The sequence below is a fragment of the Struthio camelus genome, chromosome 6 (assembly GCF_040807025.1).
Source record: "Struthio camelus isolate bStrCam1 chromosome 6, bStrCam1.hap1, whole genome shotgun sequence".
Taxonomy (NCBI): domain Eukaryota; kingdom Metazoa; phylum Chordata; class Aves; order Struthioniformes; family Struthionidae; genus Struthio; species Struthio camelus.
Window position 1 is genome coordinate 43,733,746 of NC_090947.1, and position 26,502 is coordinate 43,760,247.

General features: G+C 38.8%; 1 protein-coding gene across 1 annotated transcript in view; it reads left to right on the forward strand.

Moving 5' to 3' along the window:
* Nucleotides 1–26,032, forward strand: part of KIF5C (kinesin family member 5C) — an 89,834-nt gene extending 63,802 nt beyond the window's left edge. The window contains exons 16-26 of the mRNA XM_068949345.1: nt 1,860–2,048; nt 5,365–5,482; nt 6,757–6,833; nt 8,209–8,318; nt 9,206–9,307; nt 9,934–9,994; nt 12,883–12,954; nt 13,948–14,052; nt 16,578–16,794; nt 17,797–17,910; nt 25,462–26,032. Coding sequence (XP_068805446.1) covers nt 1,860–2,048; nt 5,365–5,482; nt 6,757–6,833; nt 8,209–8,318; nt 9,206–9,307; nt 9,934–9,994; nt 12,883–12,954; nt 13,948–14,052; nt 16,578–16,794; nt 17,797–17,903 — 1,158 coding nt within the window. The 3' untranslated portion in view covers nt 17,904–17,910; nt 25,462–26,032. The remainder of the gene's footprint in view (nt 1–1,859; nt 2,049–5,364; nt 5,483–6,756; nt 6,834–8,208; nt 8,319–9,205; nt 9,308–9,933; nt 9,995–12,882; nt 12,955–13,947; nt 14,053–16,577; nt 16,795–17,796; nt 17,911–25,461) is intronic.
* The last annotated feature ends 470 nt before the right edge of the window (nt 26,033–26,502 follow it).

A 26,502-nucleotide genomic window follows, 5' to 3' on the forward strand; every position in this document is an offset into this window, starting at 1 on the left:
TTTTTCTGAGCGTAATACCTCATGTGTTTCCAAACACAAGATACTTAAAACTATTGCTTTTCAGTATTGGTAAATTTGTTGTAAATACACTACTGTATTAGTACAGTAAATACATTACTTATACTATATTTAAATAAATTTAAATATTTATGTGCTAGAGCAAGCTCAACTTTTGTATGTTAGCTCTTAGAGGAAAAATATTCCAGAGGATCACTTTCTTCTGAAGAAAAAAGGCAAGAATGGGAGTGAATATTGCTCAAACAGTGGAAGGCCTGGTATCTGAACGTGTCTGACGATGATGGTGCAAATTTTGACCAGCTTTGCTTTGAAATTTGCTTTCTGTCTGACTCCTAGGTTTACAAATACGGTATAGGAGGCAGCTGCTCACTTTATCACACTTATGTTCTAGATGAACACAATTCTGATCCTCAGAAAGGTCCTTATGCAGCCATTGCTAAATGGCACACTGTGAAATAAACTTTTCACGGCCTGGAAAGTTTCTTATGCTATTAATGTCGTCATCTCTGTCCATTCAAAACCCTGTATAAAAGAGCAGTTGTTAAAACTGGATGAGAAACGTATTCTCAAGAAGTATGCAAGTTATTTACAAAGTACTCTTATTTTCTTACCTTTAGTTCATTTTTCAGTTTTTTGAGCTAGCATCTTTTCTGAATTCTTGCTTCATACTTCACAAAAGTAAAAGCAAATATATGCAGCTGGAGTGCTTTGGGTTGATTCTGGGAGTTGTTGATCTTCTGCTAAAGCCCCATTAGATCTGCAGAGGCTCCAGTCCTCTGTTAATACAGAGGACACAATTCCTGTTCTCTGATATGTTTATGGAGATTCCAGGACCACAAGAACAAATTTTGCTAGATGTTACAGCAACCCCTGGTGGCCATTTTAATCGGAAGGCTAAGAGGAAATCTTTGCAAATGGAGGCTGTTTGATACAAATTCTTACAGTAAGCAAGATGTCAGCATTTTACAGGACAGATGTCAGAGTAAATGGAGCAAGATTGAAAAGGCTTTAGTAGAATAGATCTGAATTTGTTGGCAATTAGCAGTTTTTCAAAGTGTGTTTATTGGATTGAGGGTTTTGGAGGCAGTAGCGTTTTTTTTAGGCTGTAGGGAAAACATAACGGAGCACAGTACCTTCTCCTTGGCTCTGCTGGAAAAAAGGGTGCAGGCACATGAAATACATTATTACCCATATGCTTGTTCTAGGAAAATCATCATGTCATCACATTGGTGTGTTACATGAATTAAATAGTTGAAAAAAATCATGAAGAGAAAGACAAACAGCTGAAAGGCACAGTGTTAAACCAGGGAAGGAAATGATATGTGTATATATAGAATGGTATTAATATTTACAGAGAAGAGGGTTTACCACCCTCTTACCAGGTGAGATGTCCAAAAGCTCTGTCCTGCAGTTCCTTATTGAAGGAGCATGACCCCTCAGGGGGAGTCAATGTTAAGGAGCAGTTTGAAAATGTGCTTCAGCTTTCAGTTGCTTGAAAGAAGAACGTTCTGTGCTGGTACATGAGAAAGTTTCTCCAAAATACGCTCTTGCCAGGTGAGCTTCATTACTTTAAATGTTGAGTCACTAAGTTGATGAAACATACTGTGACCACATGTCTTAATTTCTTGCTTCTAAGGTTTATCGATGAAGATTCTGAGAAACAGCGTGATGTAACACCTTTAAAGGTGACCTGAAGGTCCATAATTGACCTTGAACGCTGCTGGGCTTCCCTAGAGGTTATCTAGCTCTAGACAACTGTTTTACAGAAAGAGGACTGCTTTGCATTGCTTTGTTTTCTTGAAGAACTACACCTTAAGGACTGCAATCTCTTGTGTGCTTAGTTAGCAGATGTGAACGGAGTGATTGAAGAGGAGTTCACCATGGCACGGCTTTACATCAGTAAGATGAAATCTGAGGTAAAATCTCTTGTGAACCGCAGCAAGCAATTGGAGAGTGCCCAGATAGACTCCAACAGGAAGATGAACGCCAGCGAGAGGGAGCTAGCAGCTTGCCAGCTCCTCATCTCACAAGTATGTTTGTTCCTTCCTTGTCCCCTTGAAGTCAGGTTCAATAACTTTCTCAGCCTCCTTCCCTATGAAATGTGTGTTTAGAGAATGAAAGGTGATAACACAGGGAGCAGAGTGGTGTTTCTCTCTTCTGTGGGGTATTTCCCCCACCCTTTTCCTCTCCCCGAATGTTTTTCAGCGCATTCTGTGGTAAGATCATGTCCTTGTTGTAGATCTCAATGTTTTTTATACTGAAAATACTCCTCAGAATGATTTCCTCAGCATGTATTTGCATCTTGTACCTTCAGTTTAAAAGCAGCCTGAGAAAGGAAGTGGTGATTATTCAGTTCACTAGCAAACATTCTGAGGGCCCCCAGGATCTGGACTATTAGTATGCTAACAGATAGCTAGGCAGCAATGTGTAAAATAATACTTTGTGGAAAACATAACCATATAGGTTAGAAATCCAGATGGTAGGAGGGCTTCACAGTAGGTGGCATGTTACAAGCAGTGATGCATGCTGCAGCATTCTGCAGAGAGGGAGGGGGCCAACTGCTTTGACCTACTTAACTTCTCTGATCAATGCACATGTAAAGTGGAGGGACAATCTGAGTTTACGCTACTTCATTTGCCACTCGCTAGTCTAAGAAAACCTCAAGCAAGGATACTCTCTTGTCCTGCAGTCAAATTTCTGTATTAAGTTTTACAGTAATAGCTGTAAGCATGCTTTCAGTATTTCTGGGAGGCTAGAGTCCTGAAGATACTGGCTGTCCAAACACGTTAAATAAAACCTACAATTTTTATGCTGTCTTAAAGTATTCTATGAGCTGGCATAACCGCTAAAGGAAGTCATCCTGCAATCCTGTGCTTCTCCCTTTCCTTGGGAACTTGCATCAGTAAAGCAGATTAAGATTTGAGACACAAAGCAGCTGTATGCCTGCTGCTTTTGGCAAAAGATGAGCAAGCGCATAGAGCTGGGAATAAGTGACTTGGCAGTGGGTTGGTGGGACAGCTTCTTTCAGTCACGGTGCTGGCTTATGCTGAGCAAGTGAAAGAGTGAGTGGAAGGCAGCCTGACTGCCTATTTGGGGTTGGTTTTTTTTTCCTCTTACACTTCAGTATGACTACAGTCTAAGCTCCTCAGTTTTTAGAGCTCTTCGCTGCTCAGAGCTTTTCACAAACATCACCTAACTATTGTCCTCAGCACCTATTTGTAGACAAGGAAAGTGGTGGAGGTTTAAGACTTGAACGTCTTATCCAAGGCTGTGGAAAGAGGTAATATAAGAGGTGAGATTGCAAGGCCAAATCTTTCTTAACAATGTTTGCATTGTATGCTAATGTGAAAAAACTAAACAAATGCTCTTAAGCCTGTGATCACCTTGCCTTCGCGTTTTGGAAGTCCTGCAGCTAAGATCACATTGAGACCCATCTGTCTTCAAAACCGGGAAGAACTGGGGTGGTGTTATGCCCAAAAACTTCTTTATGGGCGAAGACAAAACATGCTTTAGGTATAAAGGCAAGAATTTATTGTTAATATAATAGAAATTTTTACAGTCTAATCATTATTAGTCCAGATAAATTCTTATAGAAAGACAAAGAAAACTTCTATGCAGAAAAAATTTCATTAACAAGAAGACATTTAAAATTGCTATACACGTGTTCCCACCTGGGGGGGTGGCTTCTGCCCTTTTTTCTGATGATGTGTTCACCCTTCCCCTGCTCCTTTGGCTCCGTAAGTTGATTGTTTCATTCTGGTGGTGCTGGTGGGGGTGTTAATGGTGAGTTGTTAGCATCTGGAGTTCTTTGCTGCGAAGAATATGATAGTTATGTTAATAACTTTTTCTCTAGAAAAGAGAAGTTTTGAGAATGCTCCTCACTCTAGGATCCACTTGGGGTCATTTTTGTTTGCTAGTACGCTTTTACACCATGCTGTTTCTTCACTGGTCTGCAACTATTATGTTATGACCAACATATGTGGTGCCTTTTATATATGTTAGATACCATTTCTTTTTTCTGTTACCCCTAAAACTAGTTTTGTCCAGGTCTGCGTTTCTTTAACTAGCCATTGCCGAGTTGTTTATAGACATGGGGTCTCCAGTGCCAAGTCTGTGCCCCATCTCTTATCATCCCATGCCTGTATGCCTTTATGTTGCATCCTATATCTCCATTTCTGCAGGCCTTTGTTATCATGCTAGGCCTGTATTTCTCTATACTACGTTGTTATGTTAGCCATAAAAACGTGGTGGCTAGGGGGAAAAAAAAAAAATTAGCCATAGCCACTTAGTCCATTAGGGAAAAAAAAAATCTGTTACAACTAAACCAAGTAAAATGAAGCTGCAGGCAGGTCAGGAAAAATTCAGACAGAGCAAGCCTTACCAGCCTCAGTCCTAAGGCCTTGCAAGCTCAGTATAAAGCTTATGGTCTGTTGCTAGCAATGGCAGTACTGTATAACAGGGCTATGCAGTTTCTGTGTTAAGCTGACCCATTAAAGTAGTGCATGCTGCTGTGTAATGTACCAAGAGGTTCCATTCTGGAGCCCGAACACCTGGAACTAAGCGTGGAATGACCATATTTCTTGTCAGCTTTAGAAATCTACTGGACACTTGCTGCCAGAAGCATGCAGTTTAGGCATGTGCCCTTCCCTTCTTGGAGGACTCAATGCCCGGAATCTTAATTCCTACTAAGGATTACACCTCTCTAAGTTTGATCTTCAGCGTGTAGAAGTAACACTAACTCAAAGGTCTCAACTTCTCTGCTGGCATGAGTTTTAAGAACAATGAACCACAAATCCCTCAGTGGCGTTATTAAGAGGCTGTAATAATTCCTCAACAGAATCATAATTTAACACCTAAATTTGAAAATTTCTAATTTGGTTTCTGATGTTTTTAATATGACATTCCTGTGTTTCTATGTTTAAAAAAAAAAAAAAAAAACCCTTTCTAGTTCAAAAGGATGTTACCAAACAATTCATCAGGACACCTGGTGAAAGTTGATAGTGTATGCAGGGTGAGGCATCCAGGAAGCTGCCTTGGAATTTATTCCAGTCCAGTGTTTAGTTGGTTTTAGAATGCTCCTGATGCTCATCTAACAGGAGATTTCCAATGGTGTTATGGAGTTATGACTTCTGCTGTTCAGTGTGTCTTGGACTATTGTGACCTTTAGAAAAATGTAGGCTGTTTTGATCTGTTACCTTTTTCTCTGATTTTTTTTTTTTTGGCTATATTTTTTTCCTGGTCATGAGCTCTTTCTAATTTTTCCTTCTTTCTGTAGAACGGCACCTGAATTTTTAGGTGACAAGGTGTGGTACTTACCTCTCACTACTATTCCCTATGTTTTTAAAGCATGAAGCAAAGATCAAGTCCCTTACAGACTATATGCAAAATATGGAGCAGAAGAGAAGGCAGCTGGAAGAATCACAGGACTCTCTTAATGAAGAACTTGCCAAGTTACGTGCTCAAGGTACAATGCTGAGTCTTGTGGTCATCGTTTCTTTTACCAACTGTATCTTAGAAAATTCTGTGTAGAACCAAGTGTCATTTATCCAGTTCACCAGGGACTGCTCTGTTTGACATTTCATCCTGTTCTTCTCCTTTATCATAAACATACCCCAATGTCATAAAAATATGATTGAACAGACCAGATCTTAGTTCATTTATCTACCCCTAAACATTACAGTGCACAGATATAAGACCTCATTCTGCAAGTTCAAGGCACTGAACTATTTCCTTTCTAGTCCTAGAGCATTTTTCTGTTTAGTATTTTGCAGTGAAATCATGAAATTGCAATTCAGAATATTCACCACAGTGCATGTATTTGTAGTATGTTACATTTGAGATTAAAAACAGGGTTAACCCTTTCAGCCTAGTCCATTCAAAGAATCCAGAGAAACTTAATTTTTCAAAAGAATCAAAAACTACGTGATGAGCTTCACTTTTAGGCTGTAATGCTGTCAGAAATGCAAATGTGAAAAAGCCAGCAAAACAGCGTCAAACGATCTTGGTAAATCTCTGTTCTGCAACACTCTTGGATTCTTGTCTAATTACAATTATTACTCTGGATCTTGATCCTTGCAAATGCCACGCTCCATTCAAGAGGAAGCTGCTTGCCTTAGGATCAAGTAGAAAGTATCTTTTTCCTAGATGCTGAATAGCATCCAGGCTGATGCCTAGACTTCATGAATTGCAATTTTTTTTCTTCTGATTTTATGTGGCAAATGTATTTCAAAAGCAATTTTTCTGGTTTTAAGCCCCTGTTTTACAATGTGACCTAGTAGCCTTAATGTTATTCTAGACTTTTGTGCAGGGGACCTCCTCTGGCTCCAGGAGTTGCAGGTGGTGACAGATCTTGTTTAAACATCTCCTGCATGAGTTCTGAGAGGTTTTTTTTTTATTCTATCTTCTGATCTTCCTACGCTATTCACAAGGAATGATCTGGCTTTGGAGGTCACTGTCTCCCAGTAGAAAGCAAAAGCAAACAAGGAGAGTCGCCATAGGTAGGGTTATGAGGAGACGAGCCAATAGGAAGGGTGCTAACTGGTTTGAGAAAAGTGCGAGCTGATAGTAAAGGAAAAAGTTTAGGATGCAGGATGCTGCAAAACCATGGCTGTTCCTGTTCCTCCAAAGCTGCATCTCCCTACCCCCTGAAAAAAAAGGAACCCTTTCTTTTGAATATCTTGATGTAGAATGTTCTAGAGCTCTTTTGGTTAATTCTCAGCTCTCTTAAACTGTAAACAGAAAAAATGCATGAAGTCAGCTTCAAGGATAAGGAAAAAGAACATCTGACCCGGCTTCAGGATGCAGAGGAAATGAAGGTAGTATTGCATGCTGTAATTTATAGTGCGTTTCGTGGTGAGACTGTTCATTAAGCAGACAATTAGGATGTAACTTTGTCTTCCTTTATGCATGTTGTACCCTTTCGGAAGCATTTTCAGACTTTGTCAGAATTGCCAACTTCTGTTAGAAAACCTGACCTCATATAATTGCATGACCTTTCCAATTTGCAATTGGAGAACTTGCTAGTGTTGTGGTTGGTGACCAGATTATGGAAGAAGAAAGGAAACTATAGCCAGACTATCTGAGGCGATTGTGTCTCCTGAGAACAGTCTGTAAACTGAGCCAACCTCAAAGAGCGAAGGGGTTCAGCGGAGCATGCACTTAATCAAAGATGTTTGGGTTCCTCAAATCGCCATGAACAGAGAACCAAAATATAATACCCAGTATATTGCATCCAAATTTGGGAACAGTTTATGTATGATTGAAAAATGATATTATTTCACCTCTGTTACTGTATCCGTATGCCAGTGGAACTCTGCTGAAGTTAATTAGTTAAGTAGTGAATCAGGCCATTCGGGTTAATGCAGTTTAAGTACATAAATTTAATTAAAAAAGAGGCCAGGTAACAACTTGGACTATCTCCTCCTAGAAATAATAACGAAATATAAACCTGCTTTCTGATATTGTTTTCTTATAGAATGTGAGTAAGAAATATTAGGCAATAATATGTGAGTGTGTTTCTGATGGGAATACAACTGCACAAAAGGAAAAATAAATTTTACAAGGGAGTGATAGAGGTATGTCATCCTCAGAAATATTTTCCTCCAATATATAACGTCAAAGTTATTAAAACAGCTGTGCAGTTATTACAGTTGGGGGTAAAAAGTGAAATCTTTTAATAGCAATCTAAAGAGGTATGTGTTTTTCCTACTCCTCGAGTTATTTCTAGTCTTAGAAGTTAAATAACAAGGCTATGGATAAGTAATTCTCTGGGGGATTTTGTTTGTTTTTGTTTTGAGCTTTACTTATGTGTACAGATACACCAGTGACAGATTTTTCTTTTTGGTGAATAAACAGGTGGAATAGAGGAGACTGGTAAGGACAGCGTAACTCTTGACATGCTAAAACCGCTGATTTTTGCATGCTATAGTTTTTGCAAGAAATCAAAATTAGGAATTAGGTCTACTTACATGGCTTAAAAGCTGTATGTGAATCAAATGCTTAGCTGAGTAGATGCCTCAGTTTTGTAATCATAAAAAGATGCACCAAGCAGATTCATGAATTAACTTGATTTGATAAACTTCATTCAAATCCAAAAAGTTAGGCTGGTTTAGCTGATATATAAAGAGAAAGCTTAGCTGCGAGTTACTTGATTTCTGTTTCGCGTGTGGCTTCGTTTTTTGTAACCTGCAGAAGGCACTGGAGCAGCAGATGGAAAGTCACAGGGAAGCCCATCAGAAGCAGCTGTCCAGACTGAGAGATGAAATTGAAGAGAAGCAGAAAATAATTGATGAAATCAGAGAGTATGTCCACTTGCCTTGTCTCTTTCCCTGTGCCATTACTGGTCTGTGACACTGTAGGACTGTTCTTTTTGATTTCAGAGTTTTACAGACACTAATATTCTTGCATGCAACAGCCAACCCTCTATTTTGCACTGTGGATTAAAGTGCCTAGTTCTTTATTGTGGAGCTTGTACAGTTCTAGATAGATAGTAAAAAAAATATAATACTATATGTACAGGTTGATAGATAATAGAATCTCAGAGGAAAATAGATCTAAAAAACATAAAGGTTTTGAGGGTCCTGGCACAGACTTTCTGAGAGTCTGGGTGACTCAGATGTATCCCGTTTTCTCACCTTAGTGTGTGCTCCTGACATGGAAATGTATTTCTGTTAATCAGATACCCCAAAACGTGTTCATGCTAACTCTGTTACTAGCTCAGTATTCTTGTAATAACTCTCTTGCTAGACTTGCTATGTAGAATACACTTGGAAAACTGAGATCTTTATTACTACGCTCTTAGTTTTTTTTTCAAGCGTCCATCAAATCTAGGCAATTTCTATGTAGTATTTATTCTTTTGTCATAGTGTGGTTGATGACATATAAGAGAGAAATGAGAAATGTGAGGAAGCAGAACAGAACAATTGCAAGAACAGTTTCTATCCTTTAAGATAGAAGAAACAAGGGAGGAGAGTATACAGATGACTGTATTCAATTACCTAATATTTAAAAAAAAAAAAAAGTTATTCGTGTTCAGATTCTTCATGCTTAATTTCTTTCAGAAACGTTCAGTGGGGAGTTATAGCTTTACTTTCTTTGTTTAATCCAGTTTTGTGTATGAAGGTTTACCTATACTTGTTTATGGTGTTCAGGACTGAGTTGTGTTGACTTTCTTCCTTTTGCGTTCTAGTATGAACCAGAAGCTGCAACTGGAACAAGAGAAACTGACTGCTGATTATGATAAATTAAAAATTGAGGACCAGGAAAGAGAGATGAAATTGGAAAAGCTCATGTAAGTCAGCAATTCTCTCATTTGGTGTTCCTTGAATATAATGTCTTTTAATGCGTCAGAGGAGACGGCCCGGTGAGAAGCATTTGTATCAAAATATTCACACTGAAAATATCAGTTTGGTAAAATGCCAACATGCACTGTTAATAAATCCTTACCAATTACTCCATATGGTTACATCACAGGCTTATTTACTAGTGGATTTGGTAGTTGCTGAAAGATATATACATACCTATATATGTATTTAAGAGCTCCAGTTTTAATGAAATATCGTAGCAATTTATCAATCCTCCATTCCTTATCGCATAATACAATCAAACAAGAAAGAAGATATTTCTATTTCTAATGAGCTAGATGTGTGAGGAAAACACCTTTCCTGGAAATAAGAGAGAAAATACTCATATGCGGAAACAAATGCTTGCCAAAACGGACGTAGTGGCTCAGCTGTTAGTTGTGAAAAAGCTGCATGTCAGTTGATAGTCAAAAGAATAATTAGAGGTGCAAAGAGAGAAGTACAGTTTGCTCAAATCAGCAGATGTTGTGCTGAAATGTTGATTGGTATTTTTCTGTCTCATATGACTTTCATACTTTTGATTAATAATACTTTTTTAATATTGTGATCTTTCTAGATTGCTGAATGATAAAAGGGAACAAGCAAGAGAAGATCTGAAGGGGCTGGAGGAAACTGTGGTATGTCTTAATGACAAGTTATTGATCCTCCCCCCCCCCCCCCCAAAGTCTTCATCACTGATGAATTGTCAAAACACTTGTGTCTGTGCTCAAGAAAATGACCAATTTATATTAGAATAGCCTAAATTTGTGCGTTTCACTAAGTTATGAAATTGAACCTCATAATTTAAGATGAAATATTAAAATCTCACCTAAATATTGTTGCCTCATGTGAATAAGCTATCACTATTAAATCTACTGGCACTATTTGCTTTGCTGTCCCTGTTCTTTTAATTCACCTGGAGTAACCAGTGAACTGAATATGGTGTAGCTACATGATATATACCCGTCTCTAACGTGACCAGTGTAATGGCTTATAAAGAAATATAATATTCTGCTGGCAGTTTTAAAAAGACACTCCTTTTGATGGATGCCTTCAGCCTTAATTGTTGCTGCACAGTCTTGCTGGAAGCTACATTTGTCTTTGTAAATCATACAGGCTTTCTCAAAGGTCTCAAAAGTTGATCAAGAATGTAGCTGTTTATTAATAAACTTTTTGGTTTTGTTTTTTGCTAGTATAATGTGCTAAAGTCATGTGTTGATGCTTCAACCTGTGAAAAAGCTATGCAAGTTGATTTTTCTCCTACCCTCTATGAATTTCCTATATGATAGTCTAATTTTGGACTGAAGTTTTCCTGTCTGTGTTAGTTTAGAGTCCACACTGAAAACTGAATGGTGAGTTATGTTTAGTATCTGCATTGACTTCACTAGTATGAGAGGAAAAATTATCTTTATTAAACCTTAATTTTTATTACCTGTTACTGTAAGACGTACTGATTAAGTATGCAGAACAGTACACTCAAAAACAGCCTTTTCTCCTCTATGTGATACTTCAAAAAACTAAGCTTGTAGTGGCCTCAGGGTCAGTAGGAGTTCAGCACTTGCAAAAATCTGTTTGTTGTTTTTTCTTTTTTATTCTGAAGCTGAACAGTTCTGCTCCCCCCAGCTTTAGGTGTTGATGGCTTCCCCAGAAGTAAGCCCTGTTTAAATAAATCTCTCCCTCGTAGGAATTTAAGTAGCTTTCTGAAGTGAGCAGGATTCTTCACCTGCTCACGTAGCTTATGTGTTCTGAAGGCTTTTTTTTGCCCTGTATGCTGAATGAGTAAGGCAGCTAGAAATCAGTTAGGCAGTGTGATATAGTCAGTTTGCAGTCCCTTTTTTTTTTTTTTTTCTCCTTTTAAATAAATATCTTTGAACTACCTTATATTCAAAAATTTATTCACTTTTGTTAGTGTTTTGATAATTACTGAAGCAAAAAGAAAAATCAAGCATAACAAATCACAGGAAAACATGTGCAAAATGGTGGCTCACCCAACACCTTTGTATAGGGAGGCATCAGCCTCTATAGGCGTTCTGTCATTTGGATTGTCTTTGTGATAAGGATGGGATGGAGAATAGTGTCTGTAGGGCCACAGGTGCTGATCTGGCTTTGACGTGTCCTCTTCCCCCTGCTGGGCTGGTGAGCAAAGGGGCTGTCTTGGATTCTTCTCCTGAAGCAAAACCAAGGGGGCCTGTGGGAGGGAGTTGAGGTTCGGAGACCTGCTCGGACAGCGCACCTGAACCGGAGCTCTCTGGGAGGCTTCTGTTTCCCAGCTGTGCTTGTATGAGAATGGCCCCCGTCTTCTGAATACAGAATTGTTTGTAGATAAATAAGCTTAAATAAGCTGTGCTCATAATGCGTGGTTTCTCGTCATTTTTTAGTCCATTAAGAAAGCTTCTCTGCTGTTCCTATTACAGTCCTGTCTCTTTTTTGATCAGTTTTGCTTTTGAGAGATAAAGATTTAAAAAAAAAAAAAAAAGGAGTTCAAGAGCTTGTAGTCCTCGTGGTAGTTAAGTGATTAATTTATTAATTCCTGTATGTGAGAGTAGATAAGAATAAGCTGGAAAAGCTGAGATTGCTTTTACGAACTGGAGGAGGTTGATTCTGTTCAGTATGGTGTCTATGAAATATGAGATTAAACTGTTTAACCAAATGGTTTCCTTTTCTGCAAATGATTCGGCGTTTTCCTGTCCTTCTCAGTATAGGTGGAGGATTTCTACTTCTGCTGTCATACCTCCAATGTGGAATAGGGTGGTTATTTTGCTGAGCCAGAGAGGTAGATAAAACTAAAGCTATGAAAGCCTAGCTTTTTCCCAAAACCTAGAAAGCCCTTCAACATCCTAAGGAGCTACTGAATAAGCCTGCACAGGCCTGGTCAATAAAATTGTTATTCAGTGAATCCCAAGCTTTTTCACTTGGCTGGATATGTATAGCCACAGCTGATTTGCAAGACTTCAGCTTTCTGCTGTTGTTTCTCCTCACCTGAAAACACAGTCGACGCATTTCTGGAACTAGGTTTGGCGTGGGTTAAAATAGCTTATGAAAATGCCCTGGAAAGTATGGGAGTTGGTCTGTGAGGAAGAGTGTGTGCTAGTGCATAGGTCAGGTACCTGGTTTCCCAGCTCATGTTTGTTTGAGCCATAACACAGCGTGGTGGTCTTCTGCGCTGTTGTGGAAGCTTCTGCTGACCTGGACGTGTAACAAATATGGGAAGTGTCGTATGGACAACACTGTTTTGCAGTGATGGGTTCTGCTGGTTTTGGGAAGGTGAACAATATGTCTGTTATGTCTGAGCTTGTAATTTAGGTCAGCAGTTTTAGCAGCTTTTCTGTAAACTGGTTAACTGTAGGTTGCCTGAACAGCCGATGGATATGCATAAGGCAGACATTTTTTTGTACATGCAGGTACACTTCTATAAGTAAATCACATTGAAGTCATAATATCTACTCAAGTCTAAAGAGCGTTTTTACCCCAGAGCGTCTACTGTGCCTTATTGTTTTGTGGTGTTTTTCTCTACTCTTGATTCCAGGCAAGAGAACTTCAGACCCTCCACAACCTACGCAAACTGTTTGTTCAAGACCTCACCACTCGAGTTAAAAAAGTAAGTTTGAATTTTACTTTAATTTCCTTTTAACAGAATATACTGTTTTGAACCAGAGTTTTATGCTCGTTTGCTCTATTCTCATGAGTCACCGGAAGCCTTTAGGGCATGTTGTTACAAAATGGGATACTGTCTTTTTCAATAATAGTGAGTAATAAGATTAAGATAGTTCTGATGTTTATCCCAGCTTTAGCTCTTGTTTGGTCCTAATTTGTTAAGGAAAAGTCTTAGTAATTAAGTGAAATGGCCTGATCCAATTCAGTTCAGTTACTGAATTCTGGGAGATGGTATGATGGATACCAGAATGCACCAGAAACTTGCACTAAAATATACTTCCCTGAATGTTTTGACTACTCGGCATTTTCCTGGGCACAATTATTGTTTGGCCTATCTCTGAGACAATCTCTGAGCAGTGTCTGCTCTTTCTCAGCAGATCTTCATGTATTTTTAACTGTTGAGGAAGTTCTTTAACTGTTTGAGGAATCCAAAGTTACATAAACGCTGAAAGGCTTCACAGCACCTTTTAGTTCTTTAGCCTAACTTTGGTGAAGAGTTTTTGTACTTCCTATGTAAAAGGTTGAAACAGGACTGAGGTAGCGCGTGCTGCAGGAACATGGAGCGTGGGGCTGGGGCTTGACGGGTTTCAAACAGGAGACTCTGGCAGGTAGGAGCCAAGGGAGCAGAGCTGCAATCTGGAGATATGGGTGGCAGACAAGTGTACTCCAGTTGGAAAAGAGGGAAACGCTTTTCCCCTTCAAAATCTATGATTTTCCTATTCGGGATCTCCACGTAATTATTCCATAAGAGAGTTTATTTCTATGTAGAGGGGAATGTGACTCTCTAAATATGAAATCAACAGGTAAAATAAATTCTCTTTAATTTGGAGTTCTGGAAAAGTTTTCTGCCTTTGGGAAGCTTAAAATTACAAAATGTCTGAGCTTCTGGTTGTGTTTCTGCATGGCTTTGTGTAATTCTGGAACTTTGTTTGTGCAGAGTGTTGAACTGGACAGTGACGATGGAGGTGGAAGTGCTGCGCAGAAGCAGAAAATCTCCTTTCTTGAGAACAACCTGGAACAGCTTACAAAAGTTCACAAACAGGTAGGGGCTCCATTTTCTTCCTTCTAGTGCCTACATAGTGTTAAATCAAAAGCCATTGTGCCTTTTTGTTGATGATAATGGTTGCTTCTGAAAACCCAGCCACAGGAACATCTTTTACTGTATCACTGTCCTGTACTATGACAAATTACCTTTTATTTTAATTCATATTTTTTGTATGTTCAGGAAGATAATTCTTCAAGGTACCCTGTAGTTATTGTCTAAAGAAATTGTCTACAGTTCTCAACTAAAATTCCTAGGATAAGAGTTAGTGTCAGAGGTGGTCTTTCCACTGCCCCTGCTTCACATCTATGTGTTTAAAAATATATTTTTTTTCCCTCAAGGAAAATTGGCTCTAATAGTTTTGACAACTGTCAATGTATTGGTGTAATGCATACAATATAACACAAACACTTTGTTCTGTGTACTGATTGACTCCTGGTTTCTACATGCATCGTAATATCCCCGGCTTTGACTCCTGGTGTCTAAAGCAGCTTAGAGGCATTCTAGGAGCTGACATCGGTAAAGCAATCAGCAGAATATGAAAGCAAAGAAATAAATGTTCTCTGTGCAGCATAAGGGCTGGTACCAGCAAGGAACACTGAGGTTGGCCTGTTCCAGGCGTGTTCATCTCCATCTCCTCCCCTGTTTCTTATAGTTTCTGTTTCCTTTGAAGTTTTGCTGTTTGGAGCAACCAAGGGCTGTAGAGAGCCTTTCACCTTATATGCCCACCCAACAAGTGGGAGGTGGAGGGAGTGTGTGATAAGTAAGCGTTTTGGGTGTAGGTTAAGGAAAGCTCCTTACCCTCTGCTTACTGAAAATGCATATGTATGAATGGTGTGTGCATATATCTGGGCAGCACCTCATTAGAAAAAAACTGGATTACTTCTTCCAGTAAGTAAATCCCTATCCGCCTCATCTTTGAACTATGTCTCACATTCTCAGATGCAGTGTACAAAGTAGTAAAAGATGCTTCTGATTTCATTTTTGGATGGTAACATGAAGTTCTCTATTAGTTTTCTGAAATTGCTGTTAGTGAGATAACAGTGGTTTCCAAGATTTGCTTTATTTATTCCCGTAGCAGTGCCAAAAAAGCAAGCACTGCCAGACTGTGGCAAGTGTCCATTAAGGTTCAGTATTTTAATATTCCTGGTTAACAGATAGTTTGAAGACCTTGTTTCTAAATGTGGAAATCAAGACTTGTTAATAATATTTTTTCCTTTCTCCATTTTACATATTTTGCACTTAGTTCATGCCTTTTTTAACCTGTTGGTTTTTTCCCCAGATATGGACTTCATAACTCTCATAAGCATATGTTTACTCAAAACCATTCATCTCTCATGAGAAAGTTAGATGATAAAAGAGATATCAGACTTGATCTGAATATGATATTCTACCAAATAGTTATGATTTAAAATAAGAGCAGGATGATAAATGTTCAACACTTTCAGAACCAGCATACTGTGACATTTTTCTTTTAGCTTTGTTCTTGCTTTTCTTCTGGCACTCAGCCTGGACTAGCAGATATAAGACATTTTGATTGTCAAACAATGTGTGAATGTTGTTATGTGCTGCTGTTTTACTGTATTTTAATAAGGTAGCTAAACCACTTTCTTCCTTTCACTTCAGAAAAGGGAGAATCACTCCCTCAGAAAAGTCATCTTCTACCTTCTAGTAGCAATATCATCTGTTCAGTACAGATTGTACTAGATTTTTCTAAATGCAATTCTCTTTGAGGTTTATTTATCAAAAAAAGTCAGTCTTCCTTTTTGGCTATTGCTGAAGATAAAGTTAGATGTTATTCTGACAATTGGTAGATTTTGTTTAGGTTGAGATTTAATCTAGGAGGTTCTTAAATTCAGAGTTGCATATGATCACCACATTTGTAGCTACAGGCCTTAAAACTATTTCCATAGAAATGAAATACTACTTAGTGATGGTTGAGATGCACAATGTTTCCGGTTTTCCCCCTATGCTTGAATAGGAAACTAGTAGGCAAGTGTGCCATAACCATTGGGAATGATGAATTTTTGATGGCGTTTAGTATTATCTATAAGCGTTATGTTTAAACAAGGCAGTTTTTAAATAATGAGAAGATCAGGTATTTGCAAAGTGCTGGACACTTCTGCATTCTGAAAAAATGCAGAGTTTCTGTGTGGCTTTTGGACTCTGGAGAAGTTGATATTGTAGTAGTGTTCTTCAGCAGCAGGGTTTGTCCTGGAGCCCTTGCCCTTCAGAATAAGTTCTGTGAAATTTTGGTTAATGGAATAAACTTTCTGTCATTCTTTGATCTTCCTGTAGGATTTAATTTGAATATTGTACCTCAGCTGGAGAAATAAACAGCATAGTTAAAACTAAATTACTCTGACAGGCTTTTTGCGGTCACTTCTACAAAAATAAAATGTTTATTTCATTTTCAGTAAATGCCTACAAGGTGTGAAAAGGAATAGTGACATTTTCTGTCTCCCCACGGTAAAGGGCGTTCTCATAGTTTCTCACAGGCTGTTTTTGAAATTTGTTTCCTGCAGTTGGTACGTGATAATGCAGATCTTCGTTGTGAGCTTCCTAAGCTGGAAAAACGACTTAGAGCTACGGCAGAGAGAGTTAAGGCCCTGGAGAGTGCACTGAAGGAGGCCAAGGAGAACGCCATGCGAGATCGCAAACGGTACCAGCAGGAGGTAGATCGCATTAAGGAGGCTGTAAGAGCCAAAAACATGGCCCGGAGAGCACACTCCGCTCAAATTGGTAAGGACGTAGAGAAGAGTTAGTGGTTGCCCACATACTTCACGGTTGGCTTGTTTGCTCTTTTTTTTTTTTTTTTTTTTTAAATGAAGCGTGCTTTGAAAGCAGCTGTTCAGGGCAAACCACTGGATGTCCCTCTCCTCTGGTGTACAAGAATCTTCCAAGACTTAGTTTTTTAATAGAATATGCCCCACCTAAAATTTGAAGCCCCTCTGCTATTTAACGTGGTGAATAAGTGGCATAATGGGTCTTGTGTGCCCTTCTAATGACCTGAAAACTTGTCTCTTTAATTTAATCTCTCACCTTTTTTCCTTCCTCCCCTGCCACACGCTCTTGTTTGGCTCTTCTTTCTTTTCTTGCCTTTCTGGCCCTTGTATCTTCCTCTCTTCCTGCTTACTCTTCCCCATGCTTTAATTTGGGCTGTGTAATTGTATTTTCCTGTATAACTCAGATGCTTGATATATCTGACTCTGTGGTGCAAGCTGAATGTGGGCATACAATCAGTAATTAAGGTAGTTTTTCAGGTAGCAATTTTTAAAGTGACTGGATGGACCTGAGGCAGAAGAACAATGTTTTGGATGGTGATACTTTTGTACTGGTACCTTAAAACCTGAGAGGGAGCTAAGCAGTGCACAATGTCTCCTGCCTTATGCTGCCTCTTCTGGAAAGCCATCAATGCCTTTCTCAGCTTTTTCTGGGAAAATGATATAAATAGTCATGGAAGGAAATAGGACATAAAAAGTACATGACTGATCCCCAAATGAGTCATTACATCCCTATGTTGTACAGACAGTCCATAATCTTTGTAGAGGAAGAATGCCTGAGATGGTGCATGAGAGCCACGAGCGGCAAACGGATTGTTTGCCGGCCAGGGCGAGGGAGTGTAATGTTCTGTGCGCAGTTCGTTTTCTGGAAACATTGGGCTTTGTACTGGAGGAGAAGGTGAGGTACAAATTTTGTTTGAAAACTAAATGTCTTGTTTTGTTTCCCATTTTTATTCTGCAGCCAAGCCCATCCGCCCTGGTCATTACCCAGCGTCTTCTCCAACGGCTGTTCATGCCATCCGAGGGGGAGGGATGTCAAACTCCAGCTACTATCACACCACCAAATAAACAAGAAGTAAGACCAAAGTAACTTATTTATCTGTTTTCCAGTGATCACCCAGTTTTCTTATATTTCAGACTTACTTTTAGAAGATCACCGTATTTTTTTCCCCCTAGTTTTAGTGGGATACTTTCTTACTGACAGCTTAACTGTGAAAACTAGTAGTTTGAGTGCCTCATTAGAAAGAATATTTTGCAAGCTACTGATGAAATTTTTCATTTTAATGACTCTAATCACTTTGGACTTGTTTATTAAACCGAAATGCTATTGCAAATATGTACTGAAATTTGCACATAAAGGTGTGAAACTCATGTGGTAAAGTGAGAGCTCCTAGAGGCTGCCTCTGAAACTGTTCTTTTCTACTTCATATAACCTGAATATGTTTCCTTGTTGTTTGTGATAGTCCTCAGAGGATAGAGAATTCTAGTAAATAATCCAGTGCAAGGAGATAGCTCTATCTAGTTCAAGAGTCACCAGCCACTTCTGTGCCAATGCAGGAGCTGCCTATGGCAGACTGTACCTGCAAAGTTGTGAGGATTTCTCCTGGGCGCAGTTCAAAATGAAAAGCATTAAAAGTTCAAATCCTCATGCTTTCAGGGTAAGATACTACTTGAGAGATGGAACCGTACAGTAAACGTGTTTCTTCACAAGCATGTGCACACCTTGGAGGACTTACTGTAAGTCACTTTTGGTACAAAGAGGCAACGGTCACACTGAAGAAGAAAACAACAGGACAATTTTGTTTCCAATTGCTGCATTGTACACTTCTGTGAAGGCCTCTTCTGTACCCCTCTGCAGAGCTTTTTGATCCTGAGGTAAAATGGAAGGAAGTGAAGTAGGGCAATCTGCTTCTTGATGAAGCCAAAGCTAACCTATGGCAAGATGAAGATGGAATTAGTGCCAGGCAACTGGCAAACAGAGCATCTTGGGGAGAGCTCTTTCATTTAATCTGCACCTGTTCTTCAGTAACCTTTCATTTTCTTTGGTTTCTGGCACAAGTAATGTAGCCAGAAGCTTGAACACTTGTAACTGCAGTAACCAGAAGGGAAAGCATCATGGCTGTGAACCACTGTCTTAAGCACAATCTGCAGTTTACCTCTGGGAACACAAAAACAATCCTAAGCGTGGGCCTTATATTGAGACTAGCTCTGTGAGGGAGGTAATGGATGGCTGATTTTAGTGTTGAGTAGGAAATAGATTTTCTTGTTTGTTTAACAATATGAGTGAAATATTTCAAGGGTTTCCACTGCTACTCAGAATGTCTGAAGCTGTTTTCTTGGCCAAAACTCACCCTTTCTAAATTAATAGTTTTGTTTCACTGAAAAACGGTTTAAAAGGAAAATTTCTGAAAACTATGCATTTTCACTTCCATTAGTACTCTGAAGTTTTTCTGTACTGTCACTCATGGCACAGATTGGAAAGAAAAAGAAAAGACAGTTTTTCCAGGTGAGCTGGTTTTCTATATAGCCATAGGGTATGTAAAAACTCAGGATATTTGGTAGACTCGATTGCATTTTCCTTTTGCTTCCCTGCAGTTGTGCTGCAGAGTAGTTTTTCATGCATTTTTTTTTTCCTATGGTATGATTCTACCTCTGACTTGTATGTGGCTCTACCTAAATTCCCCCAATTTTAAGCATTTTGAAGTCTTCACAATTTGCAGACTTGCTTGTTAGCTAGGACATGTTTCAGTTTAGAAAATTCAATGCATAAAACTAACATCAGGCGTGAAAATGAACGTAAAATAATGGTGTAATCTTGCTTTCTGAATCCTTACTGAACCAGTGATTTATATTACTTTATTTCTTTCTTTATTTTACTGGTTGAGGCCTGAGGTCCATAAGGCATTTTACCTTTTTCCCCTGGAGTGTGGGACAGGCACAGCCTGGAGGGCTCAGCATGGAGAGCTGCAGGGCAAGCCGGCGGGGGGGCTGCTACGCCCTTCCCTGCCCCCCCGAGCGCCCGCCTGCCTGTGAAGCGCAGGCCCGTGGCAGCCGTGTCGGCCAGGACACGCAGCAGCACCGAGCGCTCCAGACTTGAGTGTCAGAACGTGGCAAACTTTACTTTTGTTTCTTTTGCTTTGTACAGCTTTTGCTTTGTTCAACTCCTTTGCTGAAAAGTGTAAATGTTTTACAGTAATTGCAAGGGGCTTGAGGGTTTGCGTCTCCCCAAAGCCCAGATCTCATCCTGAAAAGATGAGCAGCATATTCCCATGAGACTGCTTTACCCCTCCTTCCATATATTTCTTTAAATGCTCATTATTTCTGAGCTATTTTACCTCTGTTGTTATTTTAGATGATACCTTGGTTTATTTGCCTTGTTACAACATACGAAGAGTTGGATGCTAGTTAGCAAGAGGCCGTGAAACGCGGCCAGTGGAGTGCTAATTTCTCCCTCCAAGTCTGGCCTTTTTCTCTTCCCAAGGATTAATTTCATTTTATGACTCTTTTCTGATAGTATGTGATTTCCTCTAGGCATTCTGCATTCTTAGGTGTTTTTTCTTGTTCTTTTCTGAGAATGTTTCATGTCATGCATGTACGCAAACCATCTATCACATTGCATTCAAACTTTCATTGTGTTGTGTGGATTGGTTCTGTTGATTGTGTTTTCAGTGAGCCCTGTAGCTACAAGCAACATATTTTTCCTGTGGATGAATGAGAGTAAGCCTTTGCTGAGTGATCTTGTGCATTAGTTCATCCTTAACCGAAACTTGCTTTTTGGTCTCATAGGCAAGATAACCTGTGTCGATCTACTTCTTTGCCTTCTCATCCCTATGAAAGAGCAAAGGGAAAAGAGTACGATAAAGGCATGTAAACTATTTCAAACTGTGTAACTGCTCTTTGGAAGAAAGCTATGTGTGCCTTTACGACACCATCTACTATGAAAATAAAACTGTCAGAATCAAACAGGCCACACATTAGGTATAGGCATGTGTCAAGCAAACAACTGTAGATTTTAATAAAAGTTATTAACAAAATAAAAACTAAAACCAGATGGCCATAAAACAAGATAGGACTTTTGACTGCCCTTTATTAGCATCTTAAGACATACATGTGTCAAATGGTTTCAGATGCAGAGCTTTATATTTGAGGACAGTGGAGGATGAGCAGATTCAGATACCTCTTGGAGCATGTTGCTGACCAGTTCAGAGATGAAGGGAGTGAGGGGAAAAAGGAGGAAGATCCTAGAAGAAACTGGCTAAGCTTAGGGATTGATGGTTTCTGAGAAAATCAGAGGAAAAATTATGAAAACCAAATGAAAGCACGACAGGTGGAATGAAGCCATTAAAAAAAGTGTGTGTATGGGGAGGGCAGGGAATGACTGGAAATAGTGGCTTGTAAGAGCAAAATCTCCATATCTCCTAGGGAAGTTGCCAAGTGTCAGCTGCCATTATAAAGCAACAAGTCATACTGAAACGTCCCCAAGTCTATTAATCAAAATTTTCCTACTTGAATTCTTGGGTGATAAGGCAAGTGTGTTTTGCTGTTCAGCAAAAGTTGTAGCTTGTGTTGGCTTTAATTTTCTTAGTTAATCCTAATGTTCCTCTCTTGCTTTTATCAGTCTAATTTCTCTCTTGCTGGACAATCAGTCTAACACCCAGCTGTCAGTTGAGTTTTTGAAAGATAAAACAGCTTGATTCTCACGTCTAACTTTTGGAAATGTGTTTTGGCTCCAATGTTCATTAATAAGACAGCCTGTTTAATTTCTCACTGGAGACCTTCAGAGAAGTACTGTCGCTGGCAATAGCGACAAGGGGTGTAAGGTGTATTTCTTTGATAGTGAAGTCATTAAGGCTAATCCTAAATGTCGTGCCCTTATTGCTACTTCAGAGAACCACATCTTAGGCTTTATAATTTTGTTTTTAACCTCAGTTAACTTAATTTTTGCACAAATCTAGAAAGATGCATTGAAGAATATAGTAAATTAAGAATGGGCAGTGATTAAAGAAAGTCAGTTCTCAAACAGTTTTGGTCCTTCAGTTAAGGAAATTGTTTGCAAATTGCAAATATTTGGCTGCCAAATGATTTTTAGGCATATCGTAGTGATCTGAATTTTGAGCTTTTTGGATACAAGCCCAGGGGCCTTTAGTAAGAGTGTTAGTAAACATACTACTTTTGCAGGGCAACTTTTATAGAGATTATTTTCGTAACATAGTTGAGTGGTCTTACGCGTTCTTTTGAACAAGAAACAGAGCAAAAAAATAGAACAGAACTTTCCTTTATGTTTAACATTTAACAGCAGTGGGGGGGGGGGGGGGGGGAAGGGATTTCTAGATCACTGTTTGCTGTCAGGTAACATACCCTATCTCTGGAATGAAAAAAATACACTATGATCAGGAGAAATTTACCTTAGGTTCATTCATTGTTTCACAGTAAACATGATGGCCATTTATTGCCATTAAACTGATCAGTGATTATTACTTATTAACCACAGCAGACTATTCCATTGATAACAGCCAGTACTGCTTTTGCTGTTTTTACTAAGGTCACTGGTAAAATTTCTTCTGCAAACCTGTGCAAGCCTACAAAACTAACCTGGACAAAGTTCAGAGTTTGCCCAGTTGCGGCCATATGGCCTAGGTGCAGCGTGCGTGCAGTAAGATGATGATTTCTACCCTAAAGAACTTAGCATTTGATGAATAACAGCAGTAGACAGGAAAGAAAGAAATGTGGGCATCAATAAAATGGAGTCATAAAATTGTAAATTGCTGGTAGCTGGCTTAAACAGAAGTCTCGAAAGACTCAGGCCAAGAAGTGCCTGTAAAATCCCCAAGAGGTAGTTATTCACTGCCTCCACATTGCAGAAATTTTCACAAATACAGCTGCAATGAAATTGTTATCTGGGGGATATACCAAAACTAGATACTCTGAAATGATGAAAAAGGAAGTTTACGCTGGCGCAGCTAATGAGCTAACTGCTGCAGTACAAGTGCTGTTTGACATTGGTTGTGGTATATTTCTATGAGAAGATGGCACTAGTATTGCTATGACCCTGTAGCTGAAATTATGCCAGGGTTTCATGGAGATGGCCTTGGGGATTTCTAAATGTGTATTTCTGTAACACAGTTCTGAGTCAGCTGTCACAATCCAGTCTGTTCTGTTACACTAAAAATATATTCAGCTATTTTTATTAGATTTTTTACAAATTTTTGAAATTTATAGGGAGAAGTATACTAACAAAAAGTACAATTCTCAGTTCTCCATAGCTGCAGATCACATAATGTGGATGAATGTCTGTCTTTGCTGATTAATTAGAGGACTGAGTTACATACTGTCATATGTAAAACTATATCTGGGAATAATTTTGACAGGTAACTAAATGCAGGTTTTGAAAAGGTTAATATTGCAGTTTTTGTTTTTCAAATAACATCTGGGGAAAAAAAAAGCAAAAGTAACAGTATGTATTTGTCTTTAGTTAGACAAATTGCTTTCACTTTCTGCTTTTCATTCTGCCCCACAAAGTTTAGGCCAAGTAGTGCACAAAATTATCAAAACCACTATGCAATCTGGTTTTATATTATTTTTTTCTAAATTATTAAAACCTATAGTCGTAATAAGTTTTAGAAAGGTAAATAAGCATAAATGCAGGGTCTGAGAACTTGAATGTCCCAGTGTGCTAGATAGTAACTGTCAGATTGTAGTGAATAAGGAGCAAAAGCAGATTAAGTGGTACAAATCTATGTTGAATTATTTTCATGCTTAAAAGAGGTGGTCAGATTTGTGTTAGTATAAATCAGCTCATTTTGAACTTGCCTTTAAATACATATAAAATGACCTGCTCAGAATTCCTGCTCAGAATCTAGAGGACACGCTCCTCTTTGTCACTTTACTAATGGATAGGTGAGCCACAGTGGTGCTGTACTTCTGCAGCTCCTGATTTCACAGACTTTCTCCACATCCCCTCCGCCCTGCCTCACCCCACAGGGACAATAACAGCTCTGGGGCAGCTAAGGATGAAGAAAGGCAACGTATGGATGATACCATCAAACACTTGAGACAGTTTGTCAGAGAGCATTTCACGTGCATTATCCAAACTTAGAGGTTTGCTATGTCCGTTTTTGCAACACCTTTCTAAATTACTGAGCTGCAGCCTGCAAGATGCTCTCCCGCTACCGATAGACCTGTAAGAAGACTGGCACACTGGGTATGCTCAGCTGCTGCTTGGAAACATTGGACAGACAGAGCAAGAGCAGACTTGGAAAACCAACTATGTTGATGACGTGTGTATGTCCATGTTCCAGATCTCAAGGAAGCTTGTTATCTGCCTATCCTGTCCTTTTAACATTTGCTCAGATTTGTCTGACACCTTATTTTGAAAGAGAAGGAAAGAATTGAAATGAAGATATGCTAACAGTAGCACTAGCGTTCCATCATGGTCTACTGAAATTATTAAAGCACCTTTCACTGGGATCTATAGGCATGAAATACATGCACTGTGTAAGCACGCTCCTCTCTATGTGCCTTTATCCTAGCACCTCCCCATCCTTGAGCAAGATGAATATTTAATCTAGCCAGGCTATAGTTAAGCTAGTCAATAAGATGCATGAGTTAATAGCCATCCTGGTTTCCTTAGGTGTTAATGAGGATGACAACTAGGAGCTAACTACAAATCCCAGCATTAATTCAGCGTCAACTTAAAGTTAAAAAACACTGACTGCATTGCATCTTTTTTTTTTTAAACTTGATCCTGGATATCAACAAGTTCTGTTTTAAATAATAATATAAGAAAATTTAAAAAAATGTGTAATAGCGCAAAACTTTGCTATTTTTGTGATGCTGATTTTTGTATTAGCTAATTAAACTAGTTTTAAGAAAAATACTAAGCAAATTCAAAGTTACTCATGTGTTACAGAATCACAATATAGTTGAGGTTGGAAAGGACTGCTGGAAATTGTCTAGTGTTGCTGTTCATATAGCTAATGAGAAATGTTTAGTTAAAAATATTCTTTAAAAGTCTGTTTTTCAAATGTTTTATAATCAACTTTAAATCTCTTTTGTACTTGGTAAACTACCTTGAACTTTGCTTCTGGAAGGACTTATTATTTTAGTGGAGAAGATGTCTGTAAATATGAATGCAGAGATATATGCACTTCAGGAAAGCATCTCTCTGTCAGGAAACATATGGAACAAAATGATTGCTTTGGGTTTGTGTGTGTGTGGTGGTGTTTTCATAATTATTATTCCTTTCATTTTATAATATATTTGACAACTCAAATGCAGCTATGTTCCTTATTCATATTCTATATACAACGCTATTTACAGCTGTTTAATGTTGCATATCCCTTTCTGAAGATGCATATGCCAGTTTGTGGGCTGGTAACTTTAAAGATAAATCTGACAATTTTCCTCCAAAACTTAGTAACTGAGACCCTGATTTCATGTCAGGGTCAGGAAAACATTAAAAATGTGCTATACTTGAATCTAGTTTCACTGCTGTTACTGCAGCTATTTAGCTGCTGCATATCGAGTTTCTGTGAAGTGTAGGTATTTATTTGCCATGTTGTATATCTGCTTTGTAATCTAAAACATCCACTAATTATTATTACCTTTTCTTACTCTCTTTTGACAGGTCAGTTCCACTTAGCATGTTAAGAACATGTCATTAAGTCGCTAGTTTCTTTTTCTTCTTCAACCTGATCCACGTTCTATTCATCACGCGCTTCCTACAGCCATCAGCAATGCACTGGTCCCAGATATTTTGAGCTTCGTAGGATCTCCAGGTGTACAGAAGTGTTCAGCTCAACTCTTCTACAAATACTTGTACAATGTATTTAACCTAATCATCTAAATAACAATAGGAAGTCTGCCATTCGGAATATTTCACTGACTGCATTTGGCTCTTGGCGCTGGTTAGGTTGGGGCTTCTACACTCAGATTGATGCTTTTTGAAGTACTCTGTTGCATCCGTAAATCCCAACTTCTGGCATCAAAGAATTAATTATCCAATGACCAAGTGCCATCAAAGGCAGGTGATTGTGCTCTGTCATGACTGATTTTCTGTATAATATACATATTATTTTATATTTTTAGGGGATGAAAATGTGCTGCTATATGGTTTAATTTTACTGCTTACATTTTCAGAAGTAAATTTCCCCAAAGAACCATTTGTAATATCCTGGTAAAATCTTTGAACTGTATTGAAGAAGAACAAAAAAAAAAAAACAAAAAAACAAAAAAACTCTGTTGCAGTACCTGGTAAAGATCAAATGGGATGCAGAGAAATCTGTTAGTATAGATCTAGGTTTTTGAAGTTTGGTAGTTACATGAATATATCTGTGTGACGTATTTTAAAATTAAGATCTGATCTGCTTGTAGTTCTCCCTACAGTGGTGGGTTTTCCTGGAATTTGATGGCTAGCCATGTGTTTGTAAGCATTGTTCTCAATGAAATTTTGAAAGCTTTCAGAATGCTGCAGAGATCTTGTCCCTGAAAAGCTGACAAGCATCCCCCCCTTTCCCCTTCCCGCATGCCTTGGGCAGGCCCTGATCTGTTCACACCGCAGTTCAGGTGCATGAGTGAACAGTCTGAGACCCTACCTTAACAAAAATTTATCTACAGAGGGTCCAGAAGGAGGTGAGGGTGTTATACTCAAGCTGTCCTTTGCAGACCG